Below are 19,835 nucleotides of genomic sequence, written 5' to 3' on the forward strand. Positions count from 1 at the left end.
GTGTATGAGGTAATAAATGTGACATGTTGACTTTTTAAAAAAACGTTGAGACCCTTGCCAAGCAGGGAGGTGTTTTGAAGGAATTAGATGATGTTTACACAGCCTAATTAATAATGAGCTTCTTGCCTCTCTGGTTATTTGTCTTCAGTGTTGTTTTCCGTGCTTAGGGGAGCTCAGTTAATACCTGTTGTGTACTCTCCTGCAAAAGTGGTGCCGGTGTCTGATTCTTGGGCCTCCTCTGGAAGGAGAGACACACAAGAATATCAAAGGGTGTAAAAAAGCATGACTGGGCACATTGGAAATCAATGCTAAAATAAAATAAGAGCTTTGGCCTCACCTAGAAAAGGTACCCTAGCCATCCACAGTGGCGTGTTTTCCTTGGAAGGCCCTGTCCCAATGCCATTACTGTCTCAGAGATGGCAATCTCGCTTTGTAAAAACCTGTCACAATATGCAGAGGTGGTGTCTGTCCTCTCTCCCCCATCTCTGTGAATCCCCTGTCCCACCTGCCTGGGACTGGAGATCAGCAGGAAGGTGGGTGCGGCCCCTCCCCCGCCCCGTCTGCAGCTTGCGTGGGTCCGCTAATGTTTTTAATCAATCTTGCTAAATACTTCCTGTAGGGAAAATGAGTAGTGATGAGAGGTAATCTTGCTGCTACTTTCTTCTGAAAAATTCAGTGACTGATTTACAGATATTGCTTATTCATCATGATATCCTGTTGTAGAAGATGGGAATTAAATTTCAGCCTTAAAGGTTATGGGATCCCTCAAGGCCCAGAGTATAGTAATGAAAAATTGAGAACCTGAAAAAGGGATTCCAGAATCTGCATAGTGAATAAACTTCTATCAGGCCTTGCTTCTGATGTGAATTTAGGATTATGTGGATATGACTATGCCAATATTCTTTTCACTGGAGCCTTAAAACTGTCTCCATATTTCATGGACAACTTCTTTTGTTTCATTTCTCTTCAATTTAAAGCGCATTCTCTAATTTTCCTGAGTTCATGTGTAGTTCTGGGCCCTTCCCAACTGTATTGGAGTAGGCTTCCCAGTAAGGCCTCCTCGGAGAACATGAGACACTACTACCAAATTTGATACCCCAGACAGAAGCCTTTGGCAGGTCTAATCATAAGTTACCTCTTTGCTTGGAAGACTAACAGATGTCCCTATCTTTACCTATTATTCAGAGTAATACATGCTTCCAAGGGCACTTGATCCTTTGGGGGCCCCAAACCTAATTCTTGGAGTGGTAGAAGAGTCTCTCTCAAGATGATAGTACTCCTACAGATGTGTGATCTGCCTGTATCCAAATAGTCTCACTTTGACATGAAGCTTCTTACCCAAAGTAGTAATTCCCATTCTCCTTTACTCTCTGGTAAGGTCGGAAATAGGAAATCCATTCCACGTTTCATGGCGCTATCATGTATTTTACTTTAATGTTTCTGTTAATCCCATTCTGATTCACTATTCCCACAGTGTGGTAGTGACTCTCATGCTTCCTCAGCTAGTGAGTCTTTTGTTGCACTCTCTTCATTTATTAATTCATCAAACTCTTGGTGTGCTAGGCACTATCAGGTTATAAGAGCTATTAACCATTGAACAAACAAACAAACAAAAACTTAACTAAATCAGAGAGCAAACCAATCAACCCCAGAGCCTTCGGATTCTGGAGCTAATACATCATTTAATCCCCAGTAATTGAGCATTGGGGTTCCATTGGTGCATAAGGTAGTGGTTTGTTCTTCTAAAATCATGCCATCTTTATAGACCTCATCTTATCTAAGTTTTTTTCTTTAATGTACTCTTTCAAAGCTGAAAACCCAAATACTCCTTGTTTTTAATCAAATTTTATTTTATACCAGATAGAATAATTATTATTCTCAGTTTCTATACTGTGTAAAGTTTTCCTAAAATATTTTAATGAAGTTCTTCCATCCTTCCTCTTTCTTGATTAGTATTCCAGTTTGGAACCAAGAGTATAGCTTATGATAGTGTACTTGCCTAGCGAGCTCCAGGCCCTGGGTTCAGTCCCTAACTCTCTCAAACCTTCCATTCCCACCCCCCTAAAAAGGAAAATAAAACATTACTTTAGACTGTGCTAACTCACAGACACCCACATGAAAGGAATGCACAAATGGATTGTTCAGGAGAGAGTGAGCTAGTTCTCTAGGTGAATAGCAGATGGGAAGGACTTTGGGTTTGTTGTCCAGAGCTGTTCTTGATAGCTGGCTCTGCCACTCTCCAGTTAATGTGAGCTCCGGTTTGCCTGTTAATTCTTTCATCTGAACAAGTAGTGAAGTATTGAAAGCTCTATTCTAGAGTTTAATGCTCCTTGGTTATTTAAATTCCTTAAACATGTGAGGTCCCTTTCCACTGCTTACCTAGGTGGACGTGATCGTGACCCTGGGAGGCCTCGCTGGACGTTTTGACCAGATCATGGCGTCTGTGAACACCCTGTTCCAAGCCACTCACATCATGCCTCTGCCAATTATCATGATCCAAGAGGAGTCTCTCATCTACCTTCTCCAGCCGGTAAGTGAAAAGTAATCATGACATTCTACAGGATGCGGAGAACTTTGGCCTCACGTGTCTTCTAACTCTGAAGTCATGGACTCTTTGTTTGTAGTTGCTTTTCTTTACGGCCCCAAGTCCCTGAGTAGCACAAAGGCAGAGAAGTCTCAAAGTTGACATTTTATTGCAGCCAGAAGAAAAAGAAAATCTTGTAACTTTTAATTAAATGAGTAAGAATTAAATTTAGCATGTTTGCATTATGAGCAGCTGAATGTGAATGACACTTGAGAAAACCCTCAACACAAGGGAAACACAAGACTTGGCAAATATATCAAATGGAATTCTCATATATTTTGAGTGTTGTCCTTATAATTGGAAACTGGATTTGATTTTGTTAAGCACTTAAAAGCAAATGTTTAGCTTTTACTACTCCTAAGTTGCCTGATTATTAATTTTACTTCTTAAAGTAAATTTTTAATGATGATGTCATTCTTAACCCATGGTAAGTATCAGGAAAATTTCTATCAGTGTAGTGCATAGAATAGAAGTCTTATTAAATAAACAAATTTTATAAAGTTTATTGGTATATTTCAGCTAAAAAAATTAATCATCAGTTGAACGTGGCAGTACACACCTGTAATCTCAGCGGCTTGGGAGGCTGAGGCAGGAGGATTGCAAATTCAAAGCCAGCATCAGCAACTTAGTGAAACCCTGTGTAAAAATAAAAACAAAACTAAACAAAAAAGAACTGGGGATGACTCAGTTGTTAAGTGCCCCTGGGTTCAATCTGTAGCACAAAAAATTTAATCAGCAATATTTTGAAGAAGATAGTGGGTAGTTTTTATTTTTGCTTCTTGTTATTGTACTATGTATAATTTTGCTTCTACCCCCAACGACTTGCTGTCATCTGTAGTGTACCATTGTGAAAAATTTATTAATTTAAGATAGTTGATCAAATGTGCACTGAGCATTGTGTAGCAAGTTTTATGCACCCCCCCCCCCGCCCCCCACGCTCTTTACATTACCTGGCTTCAGTGCTTCCTAGAAATATGTGAAAAAGAAGCTGGGGAATTCAGATTTCCAACTCTGTATGCCCCCTTTACTTAGCAGTTATGCAGTGCCCACTGCAGTTAGACTAGTAGTCACACTGGTCTCTGATGTCTAGTTCCTGTCTAGTGCAGGAGACATTTATAAAAATGTGTTCATAGCTGTGTTAGCTTTCTGTTACTATAACAAATGCCTGAGGTAATCAAGTTATAAGGAGGAAAGGCGTAACTGGCTCACAGTCTTGGAGGTTTCAGGTTGTGACCATTGACTCCGCTCTGTTGCTGTGGGTCGGTGGCAGATCATCAGGGTGGGAGAATGTAGTGGGATAAAACCACTCACCTCATGGCCAGGTCATGAAAAGAGAAAAGAAGAAAGAGGCAGTTCCCATTGCCCTTTGAGATCATGCCTAATGACCAAGCCTCCCCGGCCCCACTTCCCCTTAGTACCTCCCTGGGGCCCAAGCCTTTACCACATGGATCTGGGGGGGACTCTGAAGATCCAAACTATAGCAGTAATGCCATGTTAAGAGATTAGTGCAGAAAGATGATGAGAGAACAAATAATTTGGGCATGGTGTAGCTTTACACAGGCACACATGATTTATTTACTCAATTAGTGCAACAAAATTTATCAAATACCTTCTATTTGACAAGCTCCTTCTAGGGGTAAGAAGTCATCAAAAACAGACAAAACCTTTGTTTTCTTGGAACATAATTCTATAGATTTTACATTTCAACAGAATCTTCATGGATGAGTAGATGTTTGCTTTGGGAGAAAATGAGAGAGACATTCAAGCCAGGAGCTGCCAGTAAGGAAAGGTGGTGCAGGTGTGTGGTAGGATCTGGAGGTGCTTGTGTGCAGCTACCATATGGACTTCAGTAGAGAAAATGCCAGAAGATAAAACTAGAAAGCTAGTGTGGGCACTGATTGTGAAAACCTTTAGATTCTACACAATAGAGTGTGAACTTGTTTGGTTACAGGTTATGGGAAGTCATTGAAAGATTTCAATTAGTGGACATGTTCCTTGTATTCTTATTGCATTTATATTGGTTCAGTGCCCCTGTTTCATGACAATTTCGGAGGTTTGAAACTTCCTATCATTGTGAAGCAGTGAGTTTTATTATGTTGTGTGGAATTGATGGTATGATAGATAATCAACCCTAACTTGTCTCTGTAGATACTCTGGTTAACAGATTACTAATTCAAAATGAGGTACAATGATTTTTTTTTTTTAACAATCATCTTTATGTGGTTCTCAGCTGAGTCTCAGTAAATGTTTTCTTTTTAAAATTTATTTAATTGATTTATTTTTATTTTTTGTAATTGGAATATTAACTGATAGAGTCGCATCTAAAACATGACTTCTCTGCTTGATGTGTCTCCATTGCTTTGGGGGCTCTGACATCTTCACTCTACTGTGATGGTGGACTTCCTGATGCATTCATCTTGGGATTCGTCAGACTTCCTCCATCTTCCTGCTGCTGGCTGTCATCACTTCTGGAAAGCTGCCAGCCGTTTTATTTTCCAACAGCACCCTGTTCTCTTTCTCCCCTTTTTCTGCAACTGCTTGCATTCCCATTGAATGTATATAAGATCTTCGTATCGTATTCTGTATATCTCTGAATTTCCCACTCATACTTTCTGCATCCCGATCTCTGCAGGCTGCATGCTGAAGAACTTCATCTCCTCTGTGTTCTGCTTCTCTCTTCTGCCTCAGCCCGTTTCATGGATTTGCTTCTAAACTCCTCCACCGGGCTTCTTGTTCCTAATACAATTCTGCTTTATTATATGCTTGTTTTTAAGGCTCTTAAAATATAACCACTAAACAGCTCCTTTGCCCTGTGATTTTGAAACTTTTCCCCCAGGGAATTATGTGAGGCATGGGTTAAAGTATGTCCAAGGGCAGTTTACATTTGCTTTTGCCAAGCTCCTGAGCAGACTCTTAGCCCGTTTTGCTGGGGGCTTCAAGAACTTAGGACATTTTGTTTAGTACTTTCCTGGACCACCTAAGGATCAAGGGTTCTCTTCTCAGGAGATCTGCTTTCTAGAGACCATCCCAGCTCTGCTTTCCCATCACTTTTAGTAAGGAAATGACGAGACAAGTAGTCATGCAAACCAAAATGATTGTGTTGGGGATTGAAGATGCGAATAGGTCTTATGTGACTTGGCATATATTTAAGCAATTTCCTTTTTTACTTCTGAAACGTGATTATAGCAAAAGTCCATTAAAATGTACATTAAAATGATGCTGCCCCAACGTTGTGTATCCTTGCGTGGGACTTGTACCCCGGGACTAGGCCAGCTCTGCTAGTGTTTCCTCCAAGTGGCTTCACACTGAACGTGCTAGCTACTGTACGCACACTGGAGTGTGCATACACATAAGGTAGTGTGCACATTTGGGGGTATTCAGAATAGGTGGTCCCTGGGATGCTGTTCATTATTATTGGGAATCATAATCACAGTCAGGAAAGGCAGAAGGAACATGACAAACTTAAACTGAAACCATTTTAAAGATTGTGCAGCAAGGATTAAGACAGTGCGATGTGTTTAGTGCCAAAGAATGACATTAAAAATTCTTAAAATTATTTGAAAAATTCACACTAACATCTCACTGTTGAGTAGGGAGCTGTTTCAATGTTTTTACACGCAGGAGCTCACTTGAACTTCATAGCAACACTGTGAGGAAAGCAGGACAGGTAATGGAGTCACACCATGAAGGCTTTTGCCTCAACGCCTTTTCCACACCACTACGTTTCCTCTTTTATGGGGTTAATGGACTTAAAAACAAATGACAAGCTCTTAAAACAAGTCACAGCCCATAGGCTGGTAATTTTCCATGAGCAATGTGTAACTGAGTGGCCATTTGGTGTGTGTATGTGAATATATGTATATAAATATGTGTACACTTATAGTATGCATACACATGCATACACACATATACAATTTTTTCCTATACCATTTCAAATAAGATAAAACTTGGGTTCACTTTAAACATACATTCCACCTTATTACAGCCCCTCTAAATTAAAGAAAAATTACTTTATTTATTTATTTTTTATTTTTTTATTTTTTGCAGTGCTGGGGATCGAACCCAGGGCCTTGTGCTTACAAGGCAAGCACTCTACCAACTGAGCTATCTCCCCAGCCCATGAATTTTTCTAAACTACAAAAAGTCTTCCTTCCTATAACAATAATCTTTATTTTATAAACAGATTACATGAAATTACCATTGGGATTTGTTTACATACATTAAAATGGTAAAAGTCAGTATCAGTGTTAATTATCATGAAAGTTAGGTCGGAGAAAAGTGCTTTCTAAAATTTTCTTTACAACTATAAATTGTCTGAAATAAAAGATACTAGCAGAAGGACTAAATCCTCTTATGGGAGCTGTTTTGTAAACATTTTACCACTGCAACCTGCAAGAGACCTATAGTGGATTCTGCCTTATTGACCCTGAAACTAAACAGTGCTTCTCTTGATCTTACCCTCAAGTCTTCTTAGTGATGATCTGTGATGTTCTCTGCTTCTTTTGGAGAGTCTGCATGTGAGACTCTCATGTGACTAGAAAATATAAATAAGTAATGATTGTTCATTGATCAGAGTTATGTTAGGCTTTTGGGACTGAGCTGTTTATCTACCAGCAGTTCACTGAAATTTGTGTAGTGTGTTCTAGTCTAAAGTATGCGTTCTCCTTTGATCCCCTTTTTGTGATTTATTTTTGCCCATTGTAAGTTGGATTTTAAAACAGGACACGAAAGTATAGCTCTGCATCTATATGAATATGCATGGGCTTTTAGCATATATATTTGTGTATTGTATTTGGGAATAGGTCAGTTACTACAGGTCAAAATATCTATGTTTGAAAACCTCACCATGTGTTTTCTTTGAAGGAAATGCTCAATCTGCCATGTAGAAATAGAGAATTTAAAATAGGATGCATAATAATTCCTTCCTCATTTTTACTTCCAAAAAATGTGTTCTTAGTAAGATACCATTGCCTTCCATGAGCAGGAGAGCTCACAGAACAGGAGATGCTCTGATGGGTGGCATCGCTGGCCTCTGTGACCTGTTGGGCCGTGTTCCCTCAGAAGACAGGCATTGCTCAGGGCTGTGTTTATCATGCCGCCCGCACAGACTGTGGGTGGCCGGGGTTTCACATGCACACTTTCTCATTTTCTGGTTCTGTGCTTCTGAGGAGTACAGAAACATGAGCTTCTGTACACCGAGCATAAATTATCTTTTATCTCCAAGTTTTATGACAGTTTATAATACAAGTTAATAGGATTTATGACCAAGAAATGAGATGTCCTGGAGTTAATAAGGCGTGCCTTTTACATTACCCCAAACCTTGTTCAGTGATTCCTAATCAGGATTCCAGGATTGGACGTGGAGCCGGTGTTAAGGAGCAGACTTCTGTCAGTCTTTATCTCAGTCGAGCAAACCTCACACGTCTTGTAAATATGCCTTTCTTGTGATCTTAGTTATGTTTTACTGCCACATGCTTTCTCTCACCAGATTAATTATTTGCTGGGTGCAAAGTCCTGCCCTCTTATACATTATATATTTGTAATACTGGGCGTGAATATGATAGGAATATGTTCATAGTCTGATAGAAGCTGAGTATTCATGATGCAGATTTGGCATGTGTGGTGTTTCTACTTAGAGTTCAGGTCCTGGGTCGTGTACCAGTCCATACCCCTGCTGAGCAGTTTCAACAGTGACAGCAGCCCAGAAGCAGATCTCAGCGTAATTTGGAAAGGGGACAGAGAGCACTCAATTCCAGATAACTCTGAAATCTTCTATTTGTTGTCTCATTTTAATTCCTTTCTTTGGAATAATCATTTTTAAATGTTTTATTCTTCCCTGTGTCTTCTATGATTTTGTCATTGTCTTGGCCTTGTAGAATCTCTAACGTAAATTATGTGGCAGCGAAGAACTGATAGTCTAAACAGTGTTGAAGTGTTAAAAGATCATTTTATGTATAAGCATTTGCAGAGACACTTATGAGATCCACCCAAGGATATTTATAGTAATTCTTGGAAGGAAAAACTGATGCTGATATCAAAGAGACACATACATACATATCTTAGTCGCTGCAGTATTCACTGTTGCAAACACCTGGGATCCATCTTGGTGCCATCAGTGAAAGAAGGGATAACGCAGATGTGGGACATAGACACCATGGAATATTATTTAGTCATCAAAAGAACAATATCCTATCATTTACAGAAAAATGGATAAACCTGGAAGACATTATGTAAAGTGGAAGAAATCAGACACTTCTTAAATTACCACAAGTTTTCTCTCAGGAAGATGTTTTAAGAAGTTGACTGGAACATATAATGGCAATTACTCGGGGCTGGGAAGCATGAGGGGCAGAGGGATGGTGGGAGGGTGGATAAGGGAACCCACACACAGTTACATAGAGGTAATAAATTCTGGTCTTCCACAGAGAAGGCATTGTTCTAATTCACCATAACCTATTATATATTTTATGAATAACTGGAACAGATGCTTGCAGGCTCCAAACACAAGGTAATGAGGAGAGGGAAATGCTAATTGCCCTGATTTGATCAGTACACATAATGTACATGTATTGAAATACCACACCAACCCCTTAAATAGGTGTAATTCTTTAATATTAATCAATAATCTCTTTAAAAATGTTTGAGGAGACGGAAATGTTAACTGCCCTGATTTGTTCGTCATACTCTACACATGTATTGAATTATCCTATTATTCTCTATTGATTTTTACAATTAATTACTTTTAGAAAAGAAAACCAAATGAAGTGGATCTCACGCAGTGCCTGTCTAGAAGATGCATCTTATCTAGACGTGGGCCTCTGCATCAGGCCTCCCAACCTGCCTTCCTCCTCCAGAGGGCACATGCCCACTGCTGCTCTGTCCACCCCCCTGGGAAGGCCTGGCCAGCAGTGCAGTTGCCGGGCGCTCCTGTCCCTTGGTTGCCTGCTCTGCTGTGCGGGGGCCGCAGTCGTGGCCCGGCCGGAGCACACATGGCACCCACTTCCTCTGCATCCCCCTGTCCATCTCTCCAGACTTTCCGAGCCTCCCAGGGAGGTTTGTCCGTGCCCATTCTTCTCTTCTCTTCTCTCCTCTCCCTCTCCTTCTGGGTTCTTTTTCCTCCTCCACTTCACAGCATTTTAAAAGTATAACACCAAAACCTATCCTGTCATAGTAGACGTTGGTCTATGCGTTAGTAGGAAGACTGTGTATTTTAATGTGAAATGAGACAGTAAGAAGTAAAATTTCAGGGTTGTACAATTCTTCTTGTCTCTTTAGAGGTCTCAGTGTCCTCTTTAAGTTAGTATAAAAATTTTCCCTGTATGATTTTAGCCATGTTTAATCAAACAAGTTTTCTTTGAGAATTAAACCCAAAACTCAGATATTTATTTTTTAGGTGTTGTTTGGCTTTGCTGACTCACCACCTTAAATACTTACATCTAAACACCTATAGCACCTATTGTGTACCAGACACTGCAGACACTTGAAGTACGGAAATAAGAGGCTCTGCCTCCTTTCTCCAGCTCATGCTTTAGTGGAGGAGACAGGAAAATGATATAAAATTCAGAAATATGCTGTAAGAAAACACGGAGCTGGGGGATGGCTGGAGAGAGCAGCTGGCTGGGATTGGGTGCAGGGTGCTGGAGATCCATGGGTAGCTTCTCAGGGGAGATGATATCTAAATTCACGCCTGATAGGGAGTTAGGCAAAGAAAGGAGTAGATACTTAATGTGGGAGTAATCTGATGTGCCAAGCCCTGGTGACCTTAGAGAACGTGTCACATTGGGTGAGCAGCGAACTGCTGACCGGGGGCACCAAGGAGGAGCAGCCGGAGGCAGGCCCGAGCAGCAGGGGCTTGTTCGCATGGTCTGGAAGATGGTCTGTACGTTGAAGGTGAAGGCCAGCTACTAAGCATCTCATCAGAATGGTGTTTGACGGGCATTTTAGGTCATTTATTCTGGTCGCACTGGAGGATGGAATGATTAGGGGGAAGTAGAGGCTAATTGACTGATTTAGAAGACACCCAGAAAGAAATGGTGAGTTCAGAAGGAAACGGGGCATGAAGAGAGCTGGGGTTCACCGGGCGTGTGCTGCAGAGTCTTCCCTGTAGAAATGGGAGGAGGCGGGGGTCCGGTGCCCAGGCTGTGGCCGGGGCTGCGTACCGGTGCTTGCCTTACGGGAGAGAAGAAGTGAGAACGGATCAAAAGGGGAAGATGGCCAGTGGTTCTGGGATGTAAAGAGGTGCATCTGTCTTTGGGGACCAAGTAGAATTGCCTCAAAGGGTTATGTGATCTGACCTGGAGACACTCACCTTTTGAGAATCCTCTTAAAATCCTGGGGAGGACTCACCACATTCTTTACCAAGGTACCAAGTGAAAAGAGCAATGACGGACCACCGAGTCCAGGGAGGACCTTGCAGGAAATAAGCAAGAGACCTGAAAAGTGTGGAGCCGCTGAAATCAGGGTGGTTTAGCGCTTCAGGGGGACATGAGTGGTTAGTTAGGGTGTCAAGAATAAAAATAGGAAATGGATTAGGCACTCAGGAAGAAACTTGTAAGGTGCAGCTGTCCCAGCACAGTTTGGTTAGAAATAGGTTACCTTTACTTGGTCATTAAATGGGAGGGGCAGTGAAAGTACATTTCTCTAGTATTATTGTTTATCCTTTTGCGCTGTTGCCTTGTAGCAGCTGAAGTTTTTGGACTCACCTGGGAACTAATGATGGCTTATAAAATTGTTCTGGCAAGACCTTCACCAAGTGGAAAACAAACAGGGCCGTAACTGTGTGGATGGTGTGGTGTCTTTCTGTCCTCCCTGCCAGCCTGGGCACTCAGTGGCTGTGCTGTGCCTTCCGTTAACTGGCTTGCGACTCTGTGCACACACTAGAGAAGTACCGTTCAACCTATTTTTAGATCATATTCTCTTTCAAGTAAGGAGGAGTCTGCTGGCCACCCCCAGCTCCGGGATTTTCAAAAGGCTTTCCCTCATCTTCTCCTGGCTAGTCCTTGGTCTGGGCCTGATCCGTGGACCCCTGGGTGGGTCCTCCGAATCTCCCCTAGGGACTGGGGAAACTGCTCCATCTGTTGTTTTCCAGCCTGACTTCCTCTTTTCTCCACGATTGAACTCCCTCTTCTCTGCCAAAAACATGTTTGTTTAAGTCAGTCTCTTTTAAAGCCCTACTTAAAATTTCAGCCTTCCACACAGCATTTCCAAACAAACTGCTGTAAACTCACTTTATCTGGATCGATTTTCTCGCTTTTTGTCTTAGTCCATTTGGCTGCTATCACAAAATTCCATAAACTCTATGGTTTACAAGCAGAAATTTATTTCTTACAGTTATGGAGGCTAGAAAGTCCAAGATCAAGGTGCTGGCGGATTCAGTTTCTGGTGAGGGCCCAGCCCTGGCTCAGGGATGGCTCCTCCTCCCTGTGTGTTCACATGCACCCGAACAGCTGAGCTCCCTTCTTTTAGAAGGGGCGTAATCCCACGAGGACTCTCATGAGCAGCTCACCTCCCCAGACCCACATTTTGACACCATCATGTCTGTGGTTAGGTTTCAGCATACTAATTTTGAGGAGGAAAAAACATTCAGACCAAACACTTTTTTAAACATTTTCTTTTTCTTCTTTGGGCCTCAAATAGTCCAACTATAAAACAAAATTCATTAAGTTATATTTTTCCTCATATTCTAAATTAAAAATATATAATTACACACTTTAATCTAAGATGAAGTAACAGTTATCACAGTTAGTTTATCCAGTGCTAGCCAAAGCCAAACAAATAGGAAGTTTTTGGTCATCTACCTTATCTGGAGAGGAAAGGAGTGCAACAGAGACCCTCCCGTCACCTACCCACACAGTATACAAGTCCTTTGACCTTCAAGATGTCTTTCACCGAGGGAGATTTATGGGAAGATGCTCATCAGCAAAAACCTGTGGTGATCCCTCAGCAGCAAGAGGAAATGCAACCATCTCCATAGAAACTGTTGATAGACGTGGTTGCACATTGGCCTTTCATTCTCAACCTGAGTGACAGAGACTCGGTTTTAGAGACTGGGTGTGGTCCTCAGAGTGCTGTGCAGGGGGAACATTAGAAAGGATGCCGTCAGCATTTGTCTGAACTCTGCCATCCTGACTTAGCCTAATCCAATTCTAGGTGAAGGCGTGGAAGAGCGGATGCGATGCCATTTCCTTCACCCCCTCCACAGTCCCCTTGCCAAGGACACAGTGCCCTGGGTCAGGTGCACTGCGTTCAGCTGAGTGTTCCTTCAGCAGCTTCCACTGAAAACAAAAGGTCACCAACGCAGTACCAAGGAACTGCGAAGCGATTTGCTGTCACCAGCAGGGAGACGGATGAGCCTCTGGGAGGAAGGCCGGCCAACGCGGGAGTCTCTAGATAAAGAGCTCCATTCTGCCCCAGCTGTGTCGTGCTGCTTCTCAGCCATTGAGAGTTCCCCCCTGAATTTGGAAGCGTTTCAATCTTATTTGTTCCAAACGTGACCAAAAGTAAAAGTGAGGAAAATGAACACAAATGAAGACGTTAGGCTGGGGCAGGAGAGAGTTGAGGGTGTTTTTCAGACCACGCACTTACCTGGATGCTTTGAAGCTCTTCCAAGGACTGGTGAAAGCGCACCTCCTGGGCCCACTCACGCACGTACGATGCACGACACAGGAGATGCACCCACCTGCGCCAAGAACCTCGGCTCATCCAACAGAATCTTACTGAGAGAAAGAAAAGCACTCTGTATCTCAGATTTACCAGGAAGGGGTTTTTAAAAACCACTCTCCTACATGTCTTTTTATTAATTGATTCTTTTTAGTTGTGCATGATACTAAAATCCATTTTGATATAATTATCCAAACATGGAATGTATCTTTTTCTAATTAGAACCGAAGTCTTGTGGATGTACATGATGGTGAGAGTCACTGTGGTATATTCATATATCACATAGAAAATTTTTGTCATTATTCTGATTGTGATATTTGACTCAGGTATATAGAATAACAGTGAAGTTTTTAAAAATGCGTTAGGTTCAGAAAGCAAGTTGCATCTGTAACTCAAGATGATAGACATACACATGTGTACACCACACACACACACAGACACACACAGACACAAATGCACACACAGAAATGTACTTTGATATAGAATAGGATTAAAGCTGTCTCTGCTTCCATACCACCTTCTGAAACAGATTGCACATTGTTGATATAATTTAAGTAGGTAGGATAGTCTACACTGAAAACTCACTGAATTTAATGTATTACTAATATCTCGACTGCTATTCAGAAATTATAAAATAACCTCTGGATCCGAGCTGCTGGGAATTTGCCAAAAGTGATGTCTTTCAGAGGTGTTCAACCTGTTCAGCATATGAAGTACCTTCATTGTTGTCTTACTTGATTTTCCTAGCAGTGTTTTAAGCAATCACACTCTATGTTCTTTCTATTTCTTAGATGATGAGAAAACTGTACACAGAGCAACATTGCGAGTGCATGGTAAATCTGATAACAGTCTGGGAGTTTTCTGGATCCTAGTCCTGTACCCTTTGCTTTATAGCTGCACATAAGAATATGTAACTTTTATTGAATCACTTAAGAAATGGTGACCAGTTTCAAATACCTTTTGTGCATTGAGTGGTTCAATTAGGAATATTCATTGGAATAATATATGTAACTTTTCTCTCCCCAGTAAACATTTTATTATGATAATCATCATGTAAGCAGATAAATTAAATCAACAGCACAATGAACAGTGTATTCCAACCAACTACTTTTAATGTTCTTAAACACTTTATCACAAAAAGATGCTCCTCAACCTTTCATGAGTGAGGTTATTGGACTTATGGTAACCCTGCTGTCAGCTGAAAATATTTGAAAGTGGATTCTGAACACCTAACCTGCTAGGCTTCGTAGCTGAGCAGCTGTTGAGCAGACACTGTTAGCTGTCCTGATCTCCTGGCTAACTGGGAGCTCTGACTTGTGCTGCTGCTGTCTGGCATCATGAGGTAGTGCCAAGGCTCTGTTAGTCAGGTGATGGTCACTGTGACCAAAATACCTGACAAGAACAAATTAGAGGAGGAAAAGTTTATTTTGGACTCACAATTTCAGAGGTTCAGTCCATGGTCTGCCAACCCCATTGCTTTGGGCTCACAGTGGAGCAGAACATCATGGCTGAAGGGCATAGCTGAAGAAAGTTCCTAAACTCATGGAAACTAGGAAGGAAGTAGAGAGAGGAGTGAAGAGAAGCCAGGGACAAGATATACCATTCCCAACTGCTCCCCTCAGTGACCTACTTCCAGCCCTGTCACCACCTGCCTTCAGTTGCCACCCAAAAGTCAATTCAAATTATTAATCCACCAATGGATTGATACACAGATTAGGTAAGGCTCTCATAATCTAATCGTTTCACCCCTGAACAATCCTGCATTGTCACATGAGCTTTGGGGAGATACCTTATATTCAAACCATAACATTCATATTGCTAGCCCAAGAACTGACCAAAACTCAAAATTTGAATATACTTTTTACTGAATACTAACTGCTTTTACAATCATAAAGATAAAAAATGATATATCAAACTGGGAACCATTTGCATGCTCTGTCTCTACTTATGGCTGTATTTTCTTTTTAAATTACTTGAAAGTAAGTTGCAGACATCACATCATATTATCCTTAGTATTCCAGAATAGGAAGTGATGTTTAGAAATCGAGATCCAAGCAATAGATGTGCTTGTTTCTACTGTATGGTGTTGCTTCTCACCTTCCAGTGAATAGAGCTAAAAAAAAGTGTGTTTATTTGTGTGAATATATGTGTGTATATATGTATGTACATATGTGAATATATATGTAAATCATGAGTTAATAATGTTGGTGTATTGGAATTAATTTTAATGTACATTTTAAAAATTATTTGTTTTCTATTTGTATTTCTTTAGCCTAAAAACATCCTAGTTTGAAACAGCATGCTTCTTTTATGCTATAACGTATAGCAACGAGTTTCAAAGTAATCACATCCCTATTACCATAAACTGTAAAACTACTGAGCAAACTTTGAGATTTCTTAGCAGGTTTTTCTGTTTTTAAATTTCCAGTCAGAGTATCGTGTCTAAAAATTTTCACTCAAAATAGTAAGTTTTGTTCTTTCTGGATCTCTTGCTGTTAATTTCATCTGCTCTTAGGCTTATTTTGTTGCAGTTTGGAGTCACAAAACTTTTTTCTCGATTACTAACATGATCATGTGATGCCAGAAGGCAGAGGTTGATTGGAAGGTATCCTCAGGAGACCTGACTTTTATTCCTGTCTCTGCAGCGTCACTGCCCTGTTTCAGATTATTCCAGATTCTTGTAAAAACTGTAAAAACAAAAACAAAACAAATGTGTATATGTATTCTCATTTCCCCTTCTTTTTATATAGAACTTGGTATCTTATGAACATTTGCCTGCACGTCCCTTGTTTGCACTGGACAGTCTGTGTTGGAGACCCTCCTATTCAGAAACAGTCCCTCTTCATCATCTTGTTATGGCTCCTTTGTGCTCCTGGATGTGGAAGAGCCTTAGTGTGGCAGACTTTACCTACCTGCAACTTTTTGAAGTATCAAACTGGAAATTCAGGCAAGGGAGCATTGGTTTGGGTTATGGGTGTGTATTTTTCAAAAAATATTTGTTAGGGACTTTTGTGTATTTTCCTGTTAAGAACTATTTTGCTCTCAAAGCAACCATATGAGGTAGAGATAAAACAGTTTTAAAGATGAGGAAACCGGGTCCCCCAAAAGGCAGAATGACTTGGCAAGGATTATTGTGCCTGTTAAAGGCACATTTCAGAACGCAGATAGACCCTTTAACCCTCTCCGCTCCACAACTCTGTTGCCAACAACATGATTTATAAGTTAGCACGATGCCAATCTATATAGAAGAAACAATAAACACATTAAGCAAATATAACCTATAATGACCATGTAATTCTTCTGTAATAGAATTGTACTTACGTTCCATCGCACGTAAATACGTTTTTCAGTAGAAAGAAATGAGTGGATATGATCAGTTCTTATCAAGGCGGAAGAATATTCCATTTTAGCTCAGATACTGGTGATAACAAATCCGATTCCTTCCACTCTGGAAAAAAGGTGTAGTGAGGAAGGGGCCAAATTGATTCATTGCATACGCCTTGGCCTTTCTAGTTGTCTTATGACAGGAAGCCAATGTCACCCCTACTATCAGCCCTCCAGGTAAAAGCACAGAGTAGAGAGCATTGGCCATATTTTACCAGGCAAGTTTCATGTATAAAAATATTGCTCAAAGGACAACAGAGAAGGATTGATTTTCTCCTGAGTGATGCTACCTATTAACAAGTGGGCACTCTTTGAAATTTTGATAACAGTAATTGGAAAGCTGTGAATAGACCATCATATTTTTTTCTGAGCATATTCCACACTATACAATATTTCAGGAGCTGAGAAAGACTTATAAAAAACAAAAGATTTTTTGTTCATGTATTCATTCAACCAACACTTTATTGAGGGCTTGTTCATATTGAGCATTTTGCTAGACCAAGGATGAATAAGATGAACTGAAAGAGTTAAGAGTCGCTTCACTAAACAAGTGTTGCAGAATAAAACAAAATAAATTCAATAGTTTCAAATACATCATTCAAAATATCATGGGAGTCCAGAGAAGCAATGTAACATTCCTACAGAAAGGTAGAGGAAAGATTCCAGGAGGGATCATTGCTGAGGTGAGCCCCAAAGCAGGCAGATGAGTGGGGGATCCCAAGAGGGAAGTCCCATAAGGACGGTGTGGGTCAGGCTGCGTGGTGAGGACACTGCACAGCATACGTGGGAGGCTCCAGAGAGCCTCGTGTTTCTGGGAGAGAAACAAAGGTTGTGGTTGGTGGTCTGGGAGGCTGCAGAAGGAAGCCGGGAAGCGTCACTTTAGAATTTAAGTAAGGGATCCTTAAAGTTCTGGGACTCATGAGCCCATATGAGAATCTGATGAAAACCATGAATATTCATTTTATATACACTCAGATTTTGAAATATTATCTTAAACATTTATAGAAACTCTGAGCCCACATAGACTTCTACATAGAAACCTGCTGTTTCAAAGAAATTCTCATCTTTTACCTTGTTATCCTGCCAGTTAACAGGGAGAGGGTTCACGTTTATTCACACCAAGGAGCTTCCATTGAGTTAAAAAAAGAAAAAAAAAAAAAAAAAAAAACTGTTAAGTGGGGACAACAGCCAAAATTCTTTGATAAAAATAAAAATAACGTTGGTGCCTAACAGTCTCACCATGTGCTAGGCACTATGCTAAGTAGTTACACGTGTTAACTTGATTTTTTTCTTTTGTAAACTTCAATAAGAAGCTCATAATTCTTCGAAATGCTTATTATTATCCATTTCTCAGATGAGGAAAAACTGAAATCTGAGGTCTTATTCACAGCTAATAATCTGCAAAGGTGACATGTACCATTGTGTTAGTCAGTTTTCATCACTGTGACCAAAATATCTGACCAGGGCAACTTAGAGGAAGAAAGATCAGCTTTGCCTCATGGCTTCCGAGGATTCCTTCACGGCTGGCTGCCTCTAAGGCACAACGTCATGGCAGAAGGGTGTGGTGGAAGGAAACTGCTCAGCTTATGGCAAGTGGAAAACAGAGAGGAGGGAAGAGCCAGGGACAAGATCTCATCCCCAAGAACATGTCCCCACTGACCTAATTCCTTCAGCCCTGCCCTAGCAGCCCACAGTTTCCATGTCTGCCCAGGAGGCCATTCACCAGTGGTTTGATTATTCAACTGATGAGGTCAGAACCCTCCTGATCCAGTCACTTCCCAAAAGCCCACCTCTGAACCTTGCTACACTGGGGACCAAGCCTTCCACACATGAGATTTGGCGAACACTCACATCCAAACCCTGTGCTACTTTTGTTGCTTCCCTGAGACAAAAACTGTTGAAGTTGATTTCAATGCTCAAAGCCGAGATTGATTGGCCGTAGATATAACTCTGCAGGAAAACCTTACGTTTCTTTTCATTGACCTAGCATCTTAGTTTTAAAGAGTTTTGCCCTTGAAAGCACTAGTTCATTGTAACCCTATTCGTAACTCCGTTTCAAATAGTATCAAGAGTGGCTTCAGAATTGTTAGTTGTAGCACATGATCGATATTGTATATTTTTCAGTGGACTTCCATGGAGAATTTCATTTCTACAGCCAAGTAGTGCATAATTCTTCAAAATTCTTATCCTTAATGTATACTTCATTTAATACAATTTTATGTACCAAATTCTAACTTAGAACTTGGCATAAAAATATTGATGTGCAACATTAAAAAAATAAAGAAATGCTACAAATCTTTTCCTCTATTCCTTTTATCAACAATGCTTTATACCCTGCAAATAGCATTTATATCCCAAAAAGGAGCCCTATGATTATCTCAACTGATGCAGAGAAAGACATTTGACAAAAGTCAGCATTCGCTCCTGTTAAAAAGACATACACACAAGTCTGTCTAACCAAAAAATATGTTCATTACAATAATATGTTTTTTGCAGAAGAATTATATTCAATGGAGGGAAAGCGTTCAGAGTTATGAGAAAGGAAAAGAAAAGGGAAATTACATGATGGTAGCGTGGATAGTTAAGGAGTGAGTGTGTGAAGAAGGAATGTGGTGGCCATGGTCCTATATGGTTGGTTAGGTCTGAAAATTTAAAATTACTTAATACAAATTGAGGTGCTGTCTAGGAGCCTGTGCCCTGAGTGGGAAGAGTGGATCTCAGCTGCAGTGATGACTGGTGGCAGGTCCCGGGGAGCTGTATATCTGTGTTCTCCGTCTGCAGCATTGGAATCAAGATGTTCATGAAAACTACAATGTTTGAGACCACATGTGTGCAGTCACTGTGTGTTGGGGTTCTTGTGGTTTGTTTTTTTGTTTTTGTTTTTGTTTACTTCTTTCCTTTAGGCTTCAAGTTGGAAAGAATTGAGTAAATCATGCTTTCTGTTTCACTGCACATTATGATTACCTTCAGTTTATTTCATTGTTTAGGGTTTCTTGGTTTTTCTCCTGTTCCCCTTAAGGATTCCCTTTCCATCACATAAGAAACCATCCTAACATATTTAATCTTTGTCAACATGTGCCTTGCAAAGTGTGTATTCTTTACATGACTATCCTGTAAAGATATTTTTGTACATGCCTATAAAAGTATGGTAGTCTTAAAAACTATAACTATAGTACCATTATTGTACCTAAAGTTAACATAATTGCTT

General features: G+C 40.6%; 1 protein-coding gene across 2 annotated transcripts in view; it reads left to right on the plus strand.

The window, feature by feature from the left end:
- Tpk1 (thiamin pyrophosphokinase 1) overlaps nt 1-19,835 on the plus strand; it is a 373,012-nt gene that overhangs the window by 221,781 nt on the left and 131,396 nt on the right. Inside the window, exon 6 of one of the 2 annotated variants that reach the window (XM_047562216.1) lies at nt 2,384-2,530. The exons of the other annotated variant lie outside the window; for it this stretch is intronic. Coding sequence (XP_047418172.1) covers nt 2,384-2,530 — 147 coding nt within the window. The remainder of the gene's footprint in view (nt 1-2,383; nt 2,531-19,835) is intronic. 2 annotated transcript variants of the gene reach the window in all.

The sequence above is a fragment of the Sciurus carolinensis genome, chromosome 8 (assembly GCF_902686445.1).
Source record: "Sciurus carolinensis chromosome 8, mSciCar1.2, whole genome shotgun sequence".
Classification (NCBI taxonomy): Eukaryota; Metazoa; Chordata; class Mammalia; order Rodentia; family Sciuridae; genus Sciurus; species Sciurus carolinensis.